This window comes from Macrotis lagotis, chromosome X (genome assembly GCF_037893015.1).
Source record: "Macrotis lagotis isolate mMagLag1 chromosome X, bilby.v1.9.chrom.fasta, whole genome shotgun sequence".
Lineage (NCBI taxonomy): Eukaryota > Metazoa > Chordata > Mammalia > Peramelemorphia > Peramelidae > Macrotis > Macrotis lagotis.
In genome coordinates, this window is record NC_133666.1 from 703,319,908 (window position 1) to 703,334,041 (window position 14,134).

The 14,134-nt window shown below is 58.5% G+C and overlaps 2 protein-coding genes across 3 annotated transcripts in view; one reads left to right on the forward strand and one right to left on the reverse strand.

The window, feature by feature from the left end:
• The window catches only part of LOC141497082 (uncharacterized), an 857,774-nt gene that overhangs the window by 136,028 nt on the left and 707,612 nt on the right, over window positions 1-14,134 (forward strand). The window lies entirely within an intron of this gene.
• Window positions 243-14,004, reverse strand: SUSD2 (sushi domain containing 2). Of its 2 annotated transcripts, XM_074199690.1 has the most exons (14): window positions 13,923-14,004; window positions 13,552-13,768; window positions 12,419-12,570; window positions 9,989-10,156; window positions 9,533-9,707; window positions 8,893-9,094; window positions 8,590-8,675; window positions 8,156-8,424; window positions 7,645-7,788; window positions 7,011-7,172; window positions 4,744-4,998; window positions 3,944-4,201; window positions 3,156-3,332; window positions 243-2,929 (listed from the first exon to the last, which is right to left on the reverse strand). In XM_074199690.1, the coding sequence occupies exons 1-14, from the start codon at window positions 13,975-13,977 to the stop codon at window positions 2,823-2,825; spliced, it is 2,427 nt and encodes an 808-aa protein (XP_074055791.1). In that variant the 5' UTR covers window positions 13,978-14,004; the 3' UTR covers window positions 243-2,822. The 2 variants fall into 2 exon arrangements, with proteins under 2 accessions (XP_074055791.1, XP_074055792.1); XM_074199691.1 differs by lacking the exons at window positions 13,552-13,768; window positions 13,923-14,004 and adding an exon at window positions 12,957-13,239.

Consider the following 14,134-nt stretch of genomic DNA (forward strand, 5'->3'; position numbering starts at 1 on the left):
CTGAACAAAATAAAAATAAATGAACATTTTAAAAATGGATGCTGAATTGTACACCCTAACAGCAACATGGGGTGATGATCAACCTTGATGGACTCGCTCATTCCATCAGTGCAACAACCAGGCACAATTTTGGGGTATCAGCCATGGAGAATACCACCTGTATCCAGAGAAAGGACTATGGACTTGGAACAAAGATCAAGGACTATTACCTTTAATTAAAAAAAAAAACCATTATCTTATTATGTAATTTTGCTATCTCTCATATTTTATTTTTCTTCCTTAAGGATATGATTCCTCTCTCATCACATTCAACTGAGATCAATGTATACCAGGGAAACAATGTAAAGACTGACAGACTGCCTTCTGTGGGGGGTGGGGGGAGGGAGGAGAGATTGGGGAAAAACTGTAAAACTCAAAATAAATAAAATCTTTCTTTTGTAAAAAAATTAATGTTGAAATCTGTACGTGTAATTGGAAAAAATAAAATTAAATAATTATTTTAAAAAAAGAAAAAGAGTTTGCAGTGACCAGTGAGTTATCTTGTCAAGACTATTCATCTCTGGTCTGCTTCATTTTGTACTCCAAAGTCAAATTGTTATTGCAATTATCTTTTGATAATTCCAATCCCTTATGATGAATGTAGCATCTTTTTTGGATGTTATTTCTAGAAGGTACTGTAGGTCTTCATAGAATGATCCCCTTTGGCCTCTTTAGGATTAGTGGTGGGAGGCTAGACTTGTAGTCCTGTGCTGCTGAGTGGTTTGCCTGGCTTCAGTCGGTTCTCATCTTTTCATTACCCGAGGACTGCTCCATTCTTCTAAGGGATTCATGCCCACAGTGGGAGATGTAGGGTGGCACCTGGATTAATCCATCTGTTTACCTCCATTCGGGTTCCCTGACACCCCAATGCCAATGCCCAGTTTTTCTGTCCTGTGCTCCACCATGTCCAGCTTGCCTTGGTTCAACCGTCTTCCAGTCTATGTCCCTGTACAGTGTTGTCACCAGACACACTCCTTGCAGCTTTGTGCCAGATGCTTCCTTAGAACTGGAGCCTCTTGGGCTTGGCCTCCACCTTTCCTCAGAGGCATAGGGCTCTCCTTCTGACCTGAGGGGCTCATCTTTAGAGGAATTTCCTACTGTCGATAAGGGCAACTAGGTGGTGCAGTGGGCTTGGAGTCAGAAGGACAGTAGTTCAGCCTCAGACACTTGACTCTTCCTAGCTGTGTGACCTTGGACAAGTCACTTCCCTGATTGCCTCACATCCAGGGCCATCTCCAGTCATTCTGATCTATATCCGGACCATGGACCCAGATGGCTCTAGGGGAGAAAGTGAGGCTGGTGACTTAGCATAGCCCCTCCCACTCAAAACCAATTCACATGTTTATCATGGCTTCAACTCCAATGTTGGGGTCTTCTTTGAAAATGAAGGATGCTGAATAATTACTTAACTGTGTGACCTTGGGCAAGTCACTTTAATCCCATTGCCTTAAATAAAAAAGGTAAAAAAAAAGAAAATGAAGGTCAAACTATATTATTATTATTATTATTATTACTGTCTATGGGATTTTCTTGGCAAAGACAATGCAGTGATTTGTCATTTCCTTCTCCAATGGATCACCCTTGTTAGAACTCTCCCCTTGACCTGTCCATCTTGGGTTACCCCAAATGGCAAAGCTCAGGGACTATGCAAGCCCCTCCACAAGACAAGGAGGTGGCCTGGCTCATTTTGCAGATGAGAAAATGACTTACCCAAGGCCACATAGCTAATAAGTGTTTGAGGCTGAATTTGAATCCATGCCCTCCTGACTCCAGAACCACCACCATGCCACCCATCTGCTCTGGGTTTTGATTCAGATTGCCTCCCAGCTTGCCATCTCTCATTTCTGCTTAATTCTTCCTCATGTTTCAAAAATCATTTCCAATGCAAGCATCATCCCCTATCTAGCCATGTGTCCCCCGATGCCTTCATGGGCATGGGGCCGCTCTGACCCCTGCTCATCTTCTGCACTGACCTTGGAAAGAAGAACCTCAAGAAAATATTGACTGTGGAACATCTTTATTAAAAAAAAACCCCAATGAGTTTCAGAATCATGGCTCTCAACTAAGACTTCCAGTCCTCCCAGAAGGAAGAGCCTGAATAGCAGAGGCTGGCAGGGGAAGGGGAGGGGTCTTTCCCAAGTTAAGCTTCTGTCTTAGCTCCCTGCTACCCCCATCTGGGGTCCACCACCATTCATCCCCCACCAAACACCTCCTCCTTGGGAGAAAGAAAGGGCAGGTCCTAGCATAGGGTGTAAACTCCCCAGCCTCTTGGAGGGTGAGGGGCCCGCAGGTCCAAAGGGGCTCCAAAAGAGTTCAGCTTCTTCCTGCAGGGCAGACTTGGAGATAAAAAACATATAGGGATTGGGGAATGGCATCATCCTGGGGACAAGCATCAGGCTGGGAGTGGATGCCATGTAGCAGTGAACCACCCCATCCAGGAGAAATGCCATATGGGGGATGGGCACTCAGATTGGGGGTGACTGACAGGCTAGAGATGGATGCCCAGGATGAGGAATCATGCCAAGCTGGGAACTGGCACAAGGTTGATGATGGATGTCCATGTTGGGGGGGGGTTGGAAAACTGGAGAGAAACCCCACACTGAGATGAAAAACTGCTCTTGGGGGTGGATATCCAGGCAGGGAATCTGTATCATGAGGGTCCATCCCTAGATTCCAGATGGGTACTGAATGGGGCAAGGCCTCAGGGTGCACGGGCCTGGACCGGGCCTAGATGGGGGCTGGGCAGCTCAGCTGAAGGATGGAATCCATGTTTGCAAGGCATCCTACATCCTCCTCTTCCTCCTCTTCATCAGCATATAGCCCAGGAAAGCCAGGGCCACCACGATCAGCATTCCAAAGATGATTCCCAAGAGCACAGCATGATTCGAGTCTTAAAGAAAACAAAGCAATGGAGGGAAGCCTTGGCCCAGGGGAGCCCACCAACCCACCTGCGGACCCCTCTGGGGATACTATTGACCTGCTGTGATCCATGTCCAGCTGCAGTATTGGAGCTTGGCCAGGCGAATGTGGACCAAAGCTCGTGAATCTGGCAAAGACACAAGCTAAAGGGTGGACTGTGGGCCAGGGACCACAGGCCACCAGCAAGGGCCCCTTACCTGGATTGCACTGTGGCCGGATTCCTGACCACTGCCCATCTGGCTGGCAAGTTTGTTCCCTGGAGCCTTTCAGAGTGTAGCCTGGCACGCAGTCGAACTTGACGGTGAAGCCCTCCAGGTAGGTGGTCCCATTCTTCGTGCCATGCTCAGGGGCAGAGAGCCAGCCGCAGGATGTCACTGAGAAGCCGGCCCAGGCCAGAAGACTCTCGGTCTCTGCTCCCAGGACCCCCCTTCTCTGATCCCTTGCTTCTACTTCTCTGTCCTGACTCCCCACCTGGAGCTTTGCCCCACCAGCCCCCCAACCTCCCATGGCCCCCTCCCTCCACTCTCTCAACTGCTTTTCCCTCTTCCTCACAAGGAAGCTTCCCAGGCCCCTCAGGACCTTCCAGAGGGACCCTGACTGGGGGCCCAGGGCTGAGGCTCAGGTTGGAAGCCCCTTGAAGGGAAAGGCCCAACCTTCTCCCCATCTGCCATGCTAGTCCAGATGAGGCCGTGCCACCCACCCCCCCTTGCTATGTCCCAGGATCAGAGCCTTGGCCAAGCGGGGCAATGAACGGAGGTGCCATCTTCCTCAGGTTGTCCTGGCTTCCACATGGGATGTCTGCATCCTGACTCGGGGTCCCTGGTCCTGAGCTGAAGCTCCCGGCCCTGGGTCACTGGCCACCCGGATGATGGTGCCCACCACCGACCTCCCAGAGCAGGTGTCTCCCACCCAATGGCGGGTGACCCTCCTTCAGCCAAAAGGCTGCCCTTTCACCTGGCCACTTGTCATCCCTTGCCCTTCTCACCTGGCTGTAGGCTCTGGAGCAGCTGCTGATGCCGCTCGTTGGCCACCTTGGTGGCATTGCCGACATCCAGACTGCCAGTGATGAGGGCATCAAACTGGCAGAAAAGATCGCTGCCACACAAGTTGGCCACCTGGGATGTCACGGACCCGGGTGAGAAGACAGGTAGGAAGGTGGGGTCGTGCTTGGGCCTTTGGAGGTAGTTGTCCACCAAAAACGGGCTGTCGTAGGTGAACAGGGACGAGTCATTCTGAATGGCCCCTGAGGAAATGGTGGCACAGGTGTTAGTGGGGAAGGGGAGCCAGGGCAACAAGGGATCTCCCTCCAGCCCTCGGACCCCCAGGGATGGATCCCTTCTGCAGCCCTCGGCTGGCCCTGGGCAAGGGTGGCAAGCCTGGCATATGCAGTGCTGCCGCTCAGCCGGATCTACCTCTTCGTGACTCCCCGGGAGTTTTCCTGGCACTGACTAGTTTCTTCTCTGGCTCATTTTACTGAGGCGAGGGACTTGCCCAGGGTGACACAGCTAGGGAGTATCTGGGGCTGCTCTGTTGCAAAACTCCATTCCCCTGTTGAAGGTCTCCAGCGTGTGGGAAAGGGCCCAGGCAGGGGGCAGCAGGGCCTGGGCTCTATCCATGCCCAGTGAGTTGACTGCACTGATGGCAGTGGGGAGGGTTGACCTTGGGGGAAAGGGTGGAAGGCCCTTCTTGGGGACGACTCGAGGGCGCTCTTTGGAGCCGTGGCTCAGCCGCCCTGCCCGGTGCCAAGTCTTTGGCCCCCCGGCCCTCAGTTGAAGCAATGCTCACAGTCAGCCCCAAACTTGAAGAGCTCTTGGGGATCCGAGGTGATGCTGGGGGACAGGACTGTCTTGTTCCTCAGGGTGAAGTCATCAGAGGCATTTTTGTTCAGGGTTCCCAGGAGGCCCTGAGTGCGGCCGACGAATTTATCAGAAAGGAGGACGTTGAGACTCAAGAAGAGTTCCTGGGCCTGAATTTCTACCCCGGCCCCGGAGCCCAGCATCACCAACACGCTCTGATTTCCAGACATTGACAGGTACATGCCTAAGAAAGGGACAGGACTCAGGCTGGGGGGCCCCTCCTTCACCCCCAATTCCCCCAACTCTCCTCAGCCTAGCCCAGGAGGTGGGCGGGATGAGCGTCCCGATGATGATAATGTTTGTTTTCTGTTCTCGAAGAAGATCCTGAGGTCAGGGAGGTGATGCCATGACAAGCAGGTGAAGTGGATTAGAGTGTGTTGTGAGGGTGGGGGGAGCCATCTGGGTCCAGTGGCCAGATTGGAATCAGGACGACTGGAGAGGGCCTGGGATGTGAGGCAGCCAGGGTTAAGTGACTTGTCTAAGGCCACACAGCTAGTGTCAAGTGTAGGGGCGGCTAGGTGGCACAGTGGATAGAGCACCGGCCCTGGAGTCGGAAGGACTTGAGTTCAAATCCAGCCTCAGACACGGAATAATTTACCTAACTGGGGACCCTGGGCAAGTCACTTAACCCCATTGTCTTACAAAAAAAAGTCAAGTGTCTGTGGCCAGTTTGAAACCCATCACTGAGCCGTCTGGCTGCCCCCCCGCCCAGTGGCCAGTCCTTCACCGGGCTCTCCAGCACCCCCCTCCTGTGACTAGAGCCTGAGTCCACCACAGTGGCCGTGGGACAAGAGGCAAGTCCCCTGAAGAACCTGAAGACGGGGACCTTTTTCTGAGAAACAGGGGTTCAAGAGACCCGGAGGCTCCCCAGGAGAAAGCAGTCTGGCGGCCAAGAGAACAGATCCAGCCTTGGAAGAGGCAGGATTGGGGGGCGGGGCAAGCCAGGAATGAGAAGACTCAGGAAGGATGGAGAGTTCAGTCACCGAAGACAGACCCAGAAGTCAGGGGGGATGGTGAGGGGACCCCAAGAGCTTCCCACAACGAGAGCTGCTGTCCAGAGTGGACCCCCCCAGAGAGGAAGCATCAGAGGAGGTCTTTGAACCCAGGTCCCTGGACCCCTCCTTCCTAGATGGACCCAGCAGAGGCCGATGGTGTTCAGATATGGGGGGGGGGCTAAGACTACTGGCTCAAGGGCTCTGAGATAGCAACTATCACCTTCTGAACCCCCAATCCCCCCAGAATTCCATCCGCTAAGTCTAGAGCCGGGAGCAATGTATACAACAGCCATTAGGGAGGAGCTGAGGGTCCCAAACTATGCCGGCGGGGGGGGGGGTCCACCCAGAAGCTGCATTCATCAAGGAGCGTCTCAGGAAAATTCTTGGGGCAGAAAACCCTGAAGCGGACAATTCCAGAGTTAGTCTGAACATGGGGTCCTCCTGGCCTGGCTGCCCCCCCCAGCGTACATTGAGGGGAACCGACTAATGTGTGAATCTTACCAGGAACCCCGATAATGGGGGGGATTCTTTCTGCTGCAAAGTGTCAGCATCGTGAGCAGCAGGTTTGTGGAAGTGGAACCCTATTGGTGGGATCCCCAAGTGCGAGTAGTGATTTTGGGGAGGAAGGGCTTCAGACATTCCGGGGGGGACAGCCCCACAAGAGAGAACAGAGCAGAAAAGGAAGAAAGTCTTCACAGGTCCATGCCAGGGGTGGGGGTAGACATGCGGCCCCTCTCCTGCCCCGGCCCTGTGGGGCTCCTCAGGTCAGGGGGGAGGATGGGGGAGCTAGTTGGAAAGGGAGGGGGCACGAGGGACACAGGAGCCAGACCACTCATTGCAGAACAAACTTGACCCCGTTTCAGGGTCATCTGGGGGAGGAGCCTCTGCATACCCTCCCCCATCTCTCCCAACTCTGGGCCCCTGTGTGCCGGGGAACACCAGGGTCTGCCCAGGCTCCCCAGGGGCCCATAGTTCCCTGGGACTGTTCGAGGACCAGGCTGCTGGCAGATATCTGGACCCCTTCCCCTGGACAGAGTGCCTGCAGCCCCGGCCCCCTGCTCCACAGATGGAGGCCATGGTGAAGGTGGAGGCCATGAGAGGATGAAGGCCATGGTGAGGATGGAGGCCAAGGCGGTGGAGCAGGCTCTGAATCCCCTCCCAGCAGAGCCCCGTGGGGACCCTTCCCTCACATGAGTCTCACCTTTCAGGTCTAACCAGCTCTGCTCAGAGAAATTCAGGACCTCTTGATTCAGCAGGACCTCGAGGGTCTTCCCAGTCGGTCCTCCAAGCCGGGCCTCCACCACATCAGAGGTGCCCTCCTTCACCACCACAGCTGAGATACCCGTAGCAAAGACCTGGGCACCTGGAGAGTGACGAGCCTGAGATTAGCCAGACCCAGTTCTTCCCAAGGGGCCTCGATCTTTGTGCAAGGAGGGGGCCGGAGCACTTGAGGCCTGGGCCTCTGATGTCCTTCCTCACTGGGACGGCTCCGGCTGACCTGTGACTGGAGGCTGCACCATCATGGAAATCAGCCAGTGTGCCTTGGGGGGCATCATCTCCCACCCTCTCCTTCCAAACCCGCCCAGACCCTCCGATCCGGAAGTCTTCCCTGGGGTACCTCTGCCCTAGGGCCCTGGCAGGACCTGGCCTCTGCTGAGAGAGGCTGTTGGAGACTTCCTGGCTGGGGGAGTCTGAGAGGGCACCCCAAGGTCTCTGGGGTTCACCAAGGACATGGTGCTCAGGAAACCTTAACAGTAGCTCCCTTGGTCAGGAGGGAGGAAGGAGAGGGTGGGCTGGGGGCAGCAGCCTGCACGTGAGCAGCGGACCTCACTCACCACTGGACGTCAAGGCTGCCCGGGTCCTGCCCTGCACCATCAGCTCAGTGAGGTCGGACTGCGCCAAAACATATTCTCCTCGGCCATTGAACGTAAAATGGACTCCGTCAAATGTCAAGAAGTGGGGGTCCCCGAAGATTGATGCTGGGACACAGGACAGTCCCAGGTCAGACTCGAGGACTGTGGGGGTCTCCAGAGGGTGTGGGGGACCGACTTGTCCTCCCCTCCCCCAGCCTCAAGCCCCATGGGAAAAGGGCCCAATTTCTGGGCTCCACATTCCAGGGCCTCATCGGAGACCCCTTGCCAAGATGGTAGCAACGGATGCTGGCCTTTCCACCATGTCCCCCAACAAGGGGCCTGGCCGCCCCCCACTTCTCCAGATTTCCTTTTCAGAAGAACATGAGAGATTTAACCCAACTCCACAGAAAGGGGGGTGCTCCAGTACTTCTGCCCCCCAACTCCTGGCCTGGTCCCACGGGGCAGCTCCCTGCCCCAGCCCAGGATCCCTCACCCAGGTGAGGAGGTTGGTAGGTCTGGCAGTCGCTTGAGGGCCGGAGGTGCAAGTAGTGTTGGCAGTTGTGGGACCACAGGCAGCAGTAGTAGAAGGTGATGACGTCGTAGACCCAGTGGGAGAGGCCCGGCACCCTGGGGGGGCGCCCGTAGGGGTAGGAGCCCCAGTCGTGGCCACGGTCTGGGGTGCTCCCGCTCGACGTGTCCTCCGTCAGCACCTGACTCCCCGAGGAGGAGTAGCAACACTGCTGGCCGGAGGCGTACCTGGGGCTGGGGGGGGGCGGCACGGAGTGACCCTCAGCTCGGCTGAACCCCCCCAACCCCAGGCAGCTCAGAGGGGAAACTGAGTCCCAGGATGGGGCCATCCCCTGGGCTGGAACACCCCGGCCTCAGAGGCCCCTCATTCCGGCTCGGTTTGGGGGAGCCCCCCGTCACCTGGGCTGGATGCCCCTCACACAGTGGACGGCCTCGGGGTGATAGGTGCACACGCTATTCCTCTCGATGTCGCAGCCGTAGTCAGCCTGGAGGGGAGGAGGCCCGGGCTGAGCTGGCCCCCAGCCCCCCCAGAAGCCCCCTCAGGCCTGCCCGGCTCAGCCACCGAGGCTCGGACCCAGGTCTCCAGACAGGCCCACAGAGGCCTTTCCCTCTACCTCTAGGATCTGGTCCCGGCCCACCCTCCCCCTGGGAGCCGAGGGCCCCTGCGCCCCCTAATCTTCTCTCCCCCTGCCCCACACTCACAAAGAACCTCCCGGTGTCTGCCCGAGCCTGGGCCAGGGTGCAAGGGCAGTCCTGGATCTCAGCCAGGAAATTGGGCAGCTGCTTTTCCAGTGCCACCCAGTCCATACACTTGGCAGTGGCCCAGGCAGCCGAGTCCTTCCGGAAGTCCTCCCCCAGGTGCCAGGCCAGGGCGTGCTCGCTGCTCCAGATGGCGGGCACATCCCTGCAGGAGGAGTGGGGGTGAACCCCTAGGCCATTCCTTCAGGTCCTTCCAGCTCACCAGGTATGAGGCACCCTGGGGGCTGGGAACACCACCCCCCTGGGGTCAGGAGGGCATCACCTTGGGCACAAGATGCAAGGAGCGGGAGGCAGAGGGCAGATCCCCCCCCATGACAGCCTCCACAACCACGCCTCCCTCAGCCACATCCCAGCCCCCTCCCCAGACCCCCTCCAAGCTGCTCCCTCCCAGGGCTCTGCCCCATTCTTGCCCCCTACCTCCCTTCTCCCAGCCCTGGCCTTTGCCAGTCCTCCCTGGTCCCTTGGTCCCCCTTCTCTCCCCTCCCTGGCCTCCTGGCCTTCCCTCCACCAGAACTCAGCATGAAGGAGTGTCCCCCCAGGACTCCCAAGAAGAGGGGGATGGGCAGCTCCTTCAGGACCTCACCTCTCTCCATCAGCATGGCTGCTCCCAGAGACACGCAGGGCGCCCACATGCCAAGCCTGATACCGGGGCTCGGCTGGCTTTGGGGTGAAGGTGAAGTTCTCACCGTTGGGGAAGTTCCTGGCTAGGGTGTAGAGGTACGACCACTCCCCCTTCCACTCCTCAGAGTAGTACTGTCCTGAGGGGAGACAAAAGGGCTTCAGCCCCCCCAGGCCTCCACTCTCCAAACCTTGGAGGTCACCCTGACCAAGCCTGTAACCTCCCCATCAAGCAGGCACACAATCTCTAAATCTTCTATCTACCCGGTGCCCTGGACTCCATTCCTGACTTTTTCTCTTCCTCAGTTTCTCCCTCCATAAAATGATCCAGTTAGCCTTGATGACCTCAAAGATCTCTCCCATTTCTGGCATGCCCCTTCCTACAGCCCACCTCTGTCCAACTGCCCAGGCTGGGTCTCACCTGTTTCTTGGTAGCCCCACAGCTCGATGTTGACCTTGGGCTCGGGCAGCAGGGAGCTCTTCCAGGACAGGGTGAGGGTGCCGGTGACCCCCGGCGTCCCGTAATATTGCCACTTGGTGTCATTGTTCATGTCACTCTTGTCTGAGTCGGGCACTTTGCTGGGATGAACTGGGGGGAGGGAGGCGGGTCAACGAGGGCAGAGGTGGCAGAGAAAAGGGTCCCTAAGGCGGACAGCCGGCTGGGGGGCCAGGAGTGCCAAGGCAGAAAGAGGCCAAAGGCCCAGAGGGCAGGCGGTCCAAGGACTCACTCTCCTCCCTTCCCTCCCTCACAATCCCTTTTCAAGGCCCAGGCCTGCCCTGGCCAGGAACCTTCAGAAGCGCCCGCCCTAAGACTGACCCAAGAGGGAAAACCGGGCCCCGGTGCTTTGCTCATGGCTGGGGATCTTGGCCCGAGCCTTTCCCCTCCACAGAGCAGAAGGTGTTCCTCACTTGTTAGGGACTGTTGTGTGTGAGAATACTGTAAATCTTCATCACCTGGTGCCTTGGAGCACCAGAACGTTGTTTTACTAAGTTCCGTGGGAGTGGGTCAGGGACTGGGGAGGATATTTAAGCACTTGTATTTTGATAAACCGAGACCTTGGTGTACAAAGGGAGAACATGTCTTCCTTGTCTCCTGCCCCTCCAACACTTGCCTGGGGAAAGGACTCAACACTTACTGGCCTGGGAGGGCCTGGCCAGCCCTGAGCTTAGGGGCCTGCAATCCCGGCCTCTAAAAACCCCACCGGCCTTGGGGGCCAGCCTCAGGCTCAGCACAGCTCTCTGCAGGACTCTCCTGGCCTCAGTCAGCCCTCACTCCCTATTTCTGCCCTTCTCTGCCAGGCAAGATCCACTACTGAGCAACATGCCCCCACACCAATATGGCACCCTTGATACCTGCTGAGCAATGAGCTGGGGCTTAGGGATCACGTTTGGCACTTGCTCTGGGAGACTATATGGAGTCATTGAAATTGTGCAGGGGATTGAAGGACAGGCTGGAGAGATGGACCAGAGATGGTGAGATGGACCAGAGGTGGTGAGATGGACCAGAGATAATGCAGAGGGAGATGGACCAAAGATGATGAGATAGAACAGATGGTGAGGTGGAGCAGAGATGGTGAGATGGACAAGAGATGGTGAGCTAGAACAGAGATGGCACAAAGGGGAGATGGACAAGTGGGGGGATGTGGGAGGGAGGAGACCAGGATTCCATTGTTCCCAATAGAAGCAGGAGGGCCGGACTTGGGGACGAGGACTTGGGGATGAGAACAGGTCTGGGAGCCAGGGAGCTTGAGGCGTGTCTGGAGAATCTGGTAAGCAGCTCGAGACCAATGGGAAGCCCTGGACAGAGGCTGAGGCTGGCCACCTGAGCCCCTGAGTCCCCAGGCCCCAATAAACAACCTCTGCTGAGGTCAGAACAGAGCTGGGCTTTCCCAATGGCTTGCTCCCTCCCCTGTAGGAAGAGAAATGGCTGTGGGGAGGAGCCCAAAGGCCCCTCATCTGGCCATGCCAACCAGCTAGAGGAAGGAACCCTAGTACAGAGATCAGGGAAAGTGAGGCTGGGAGATGCAGAAGCTGAGCAAGTCCAGAGGGGACTTGGGGGGCCCCCTTCACAAAGAGTGAGGGGAGGGAGGGATCTGGGCTCCTCCAGTCACTTTCCAGATGAAGCCCTTTGAGGCAGGGTCGTGTGGGCAGCAGACTGGCCCCTGGGCACAAAGGCTGAGAGAGTGGGGGGGAGAGCAGACCCTCTCCTCCTCCCTCCCAGGTTCCTGCCAGCTCTGGCCCCATTCCCAGAAGGCTGGGGCCAGAAAGGGAGGTGTTTGGGTCTGGTCCCATCCTGGGTGACTGGTCTGACAGGAGTAGGTGGGACCCATGGAGGTGTGGGGTGGCTCAGCACCTGGGCCTGTCCCTCTGCTCTTTAGAAGCCCTGGTGCCAAGAGGCAGTGGAGGAGCAAGGGCCCTGGCTCTGCCGGGCACCCTCCCTCACCCACATCTACTGGAGCCCTCCTGGAAGCCTCTGTGATGCCATACTTTGCCCAGTCATGCCCACACAATTCCCAGGGGGGCAGAAAGGCAGCAGGGCTGGATCTCAAGGCTGTCCTTCCTGGGCCTTCAGGCAGGAACAGCTATCTCTCCGAGCCCTGCCACTGGCTCCTTGGGAAGCCAAGATAGTCCCAGTTGGGGAGACATGCTCATTCAGCCTGGAATGCCCTTTGACCTGACTGCTGAGTGAAGGGGGCAGAGTCCACCAGCTGAAGCTCATCCCTGGCTGGGCCTGGGCCTCCATCCTGCTCCTGACATGGGCAGGAGGTCACCCAGCCCAAGTAGGCTGGCAGGTTTGCCAAGGGGAAATAGCTGGGGCAGTGGGGAAGCCCCACGGAGGGGGTGACATTACCTGCCAGCCAGGTCCCAGAGCCAGGGAAGGTCTTGCCACCGTCCAGGGACACCTTGAATGGAATCCACCCACTTTCATACAGGAGGGGAGACACGCAATGAACCCTGCCCCTGGCATCCATGTAGCCCTGAGTCTCAATGCTCTCTCGAAATCTGATAGCCAAAGGAGGAGAGAACATGGTGAGGGCACCCCAAGGGCAAACCTGAGCCTGGCCCTGGAGAGGCAGACAGGATGTGCCCACCTCTGTGCCATCCTGGCCTATGTGCCCCCCACCTGACAGGTCGCTGTGGTCTGGAGGCCAGTGCTAAGGCAACTGGGCTTTCCAAGGGGCCCTGCCAAGGGAAAGGGTCCCAGGAAGAGGGGGTGGCCCAGGAGGAGAAGGGATACAGCAGAAGATCCTGGAGGGACTGGGCATGTTCAGCCTAAACAAGAGAAGGCCCAGGGCCCAGCTGGGAAGGGGCTTCCTGAGTCTGAAGGGGCATGGAAGTAGGGGGGCAGGGGTTGGGGGGTTGGTGGAGGGGAAGCTACCAAGAGGTACCTCCGGGAAGTTCCTCTGCAATCTGGTGTCCCTGCACAGAAAGGCCTTCCTTGGAGGGGCCATGGAGGCCGGGGGCCCAGCGGTTGGGTCTGTTCTAGGGCACCTTCCTTCAGTTGCTGAAGCTGACTCTTCCCTCCCTCCCATTTGCTCCCTCTGCCCCCTTGGGTGTCCGACACACGGTCGGTTGGGCCTCGTCCTTTGTCATCGAAGAGACCGGGATGACATCACTGGCAGGGACATGTGAGTGGGGGTCACCCATGGCCTCTGTCCTGCCAGGGGGCGGGCACACAGGGTCCACCCAGCCGGTGGGTGCCCCAGCCCCGTGTACCGACCTGCTCCGGCACCCTCTGAGACAAGGGCAGGCCAGGCTGGGCATCCGGGCCAGGGTCTCCCCCGGCACACAGGAGGGACTGACCTTGGCTCGCTGACACTGGGCTGGCAAGGAGCCGCGGACTGTCCCCTGGCATGCCTCCCCTCCCTTTGTCCATAGGGAGGGTTCTGGGGGCAGCTGGGAGCAGGGGCCTGCCCCGCCCTCCGCCCTCCAGCACCCCCCGGCGCCCCTTCCCCAGGGGCCGCGCCCCCCGCAGTGCCTCACCTGCAGAGCACCGAGGGCCCCGCGGCGGGGAGCACCCAGGGCTCCCCGAGCACCTGGAAGTCCTTGCCCCCCATGACGGAGCCGGAGTAGGGCGCGATGCGCAGGCAGAAGCGCCCGTGGTCGGGGCAGCAGGTCCCCAGCGAGGCGCAGGTCGGGTGGCAGGAGCAGGGGGTGCCCGGGGCCCCGCAGCGGCCGGCACACGACTGGGCCAGGGTCTCTGAGGAGAGAGCCGAGAGAGCCGGGAGCGGCGGGCCCCGGGAGGAGGGGCGACCGGCCCCCGCCCAGGACCCCCGCCCCCCCCAGTGCCCAGGCTGCGATCTCGGGGGGCCGCGATCCCGGGGGGCCCGCCCCCGCCCCCTCCGGCTGCGCACCTGCGAGCAGGCACAGAAGCCCCCCGGCCAGGAGCGCCAGCCCCCACGCGGCCATGGCCTTGGTGCTCCCGCGGGGGCAATGGGTCGGGGGAGGCCGGAGTCCCGGGCCGGGCCCGAGAGGCCTTAAGAAGGCTGCGCCCCGCCCCGGCCCGCCCCGGCCCGCCCCGGCCCGCCCCGGCCCGCCCCGTCCAGTCCGGGCCCAGGGTGGGGGC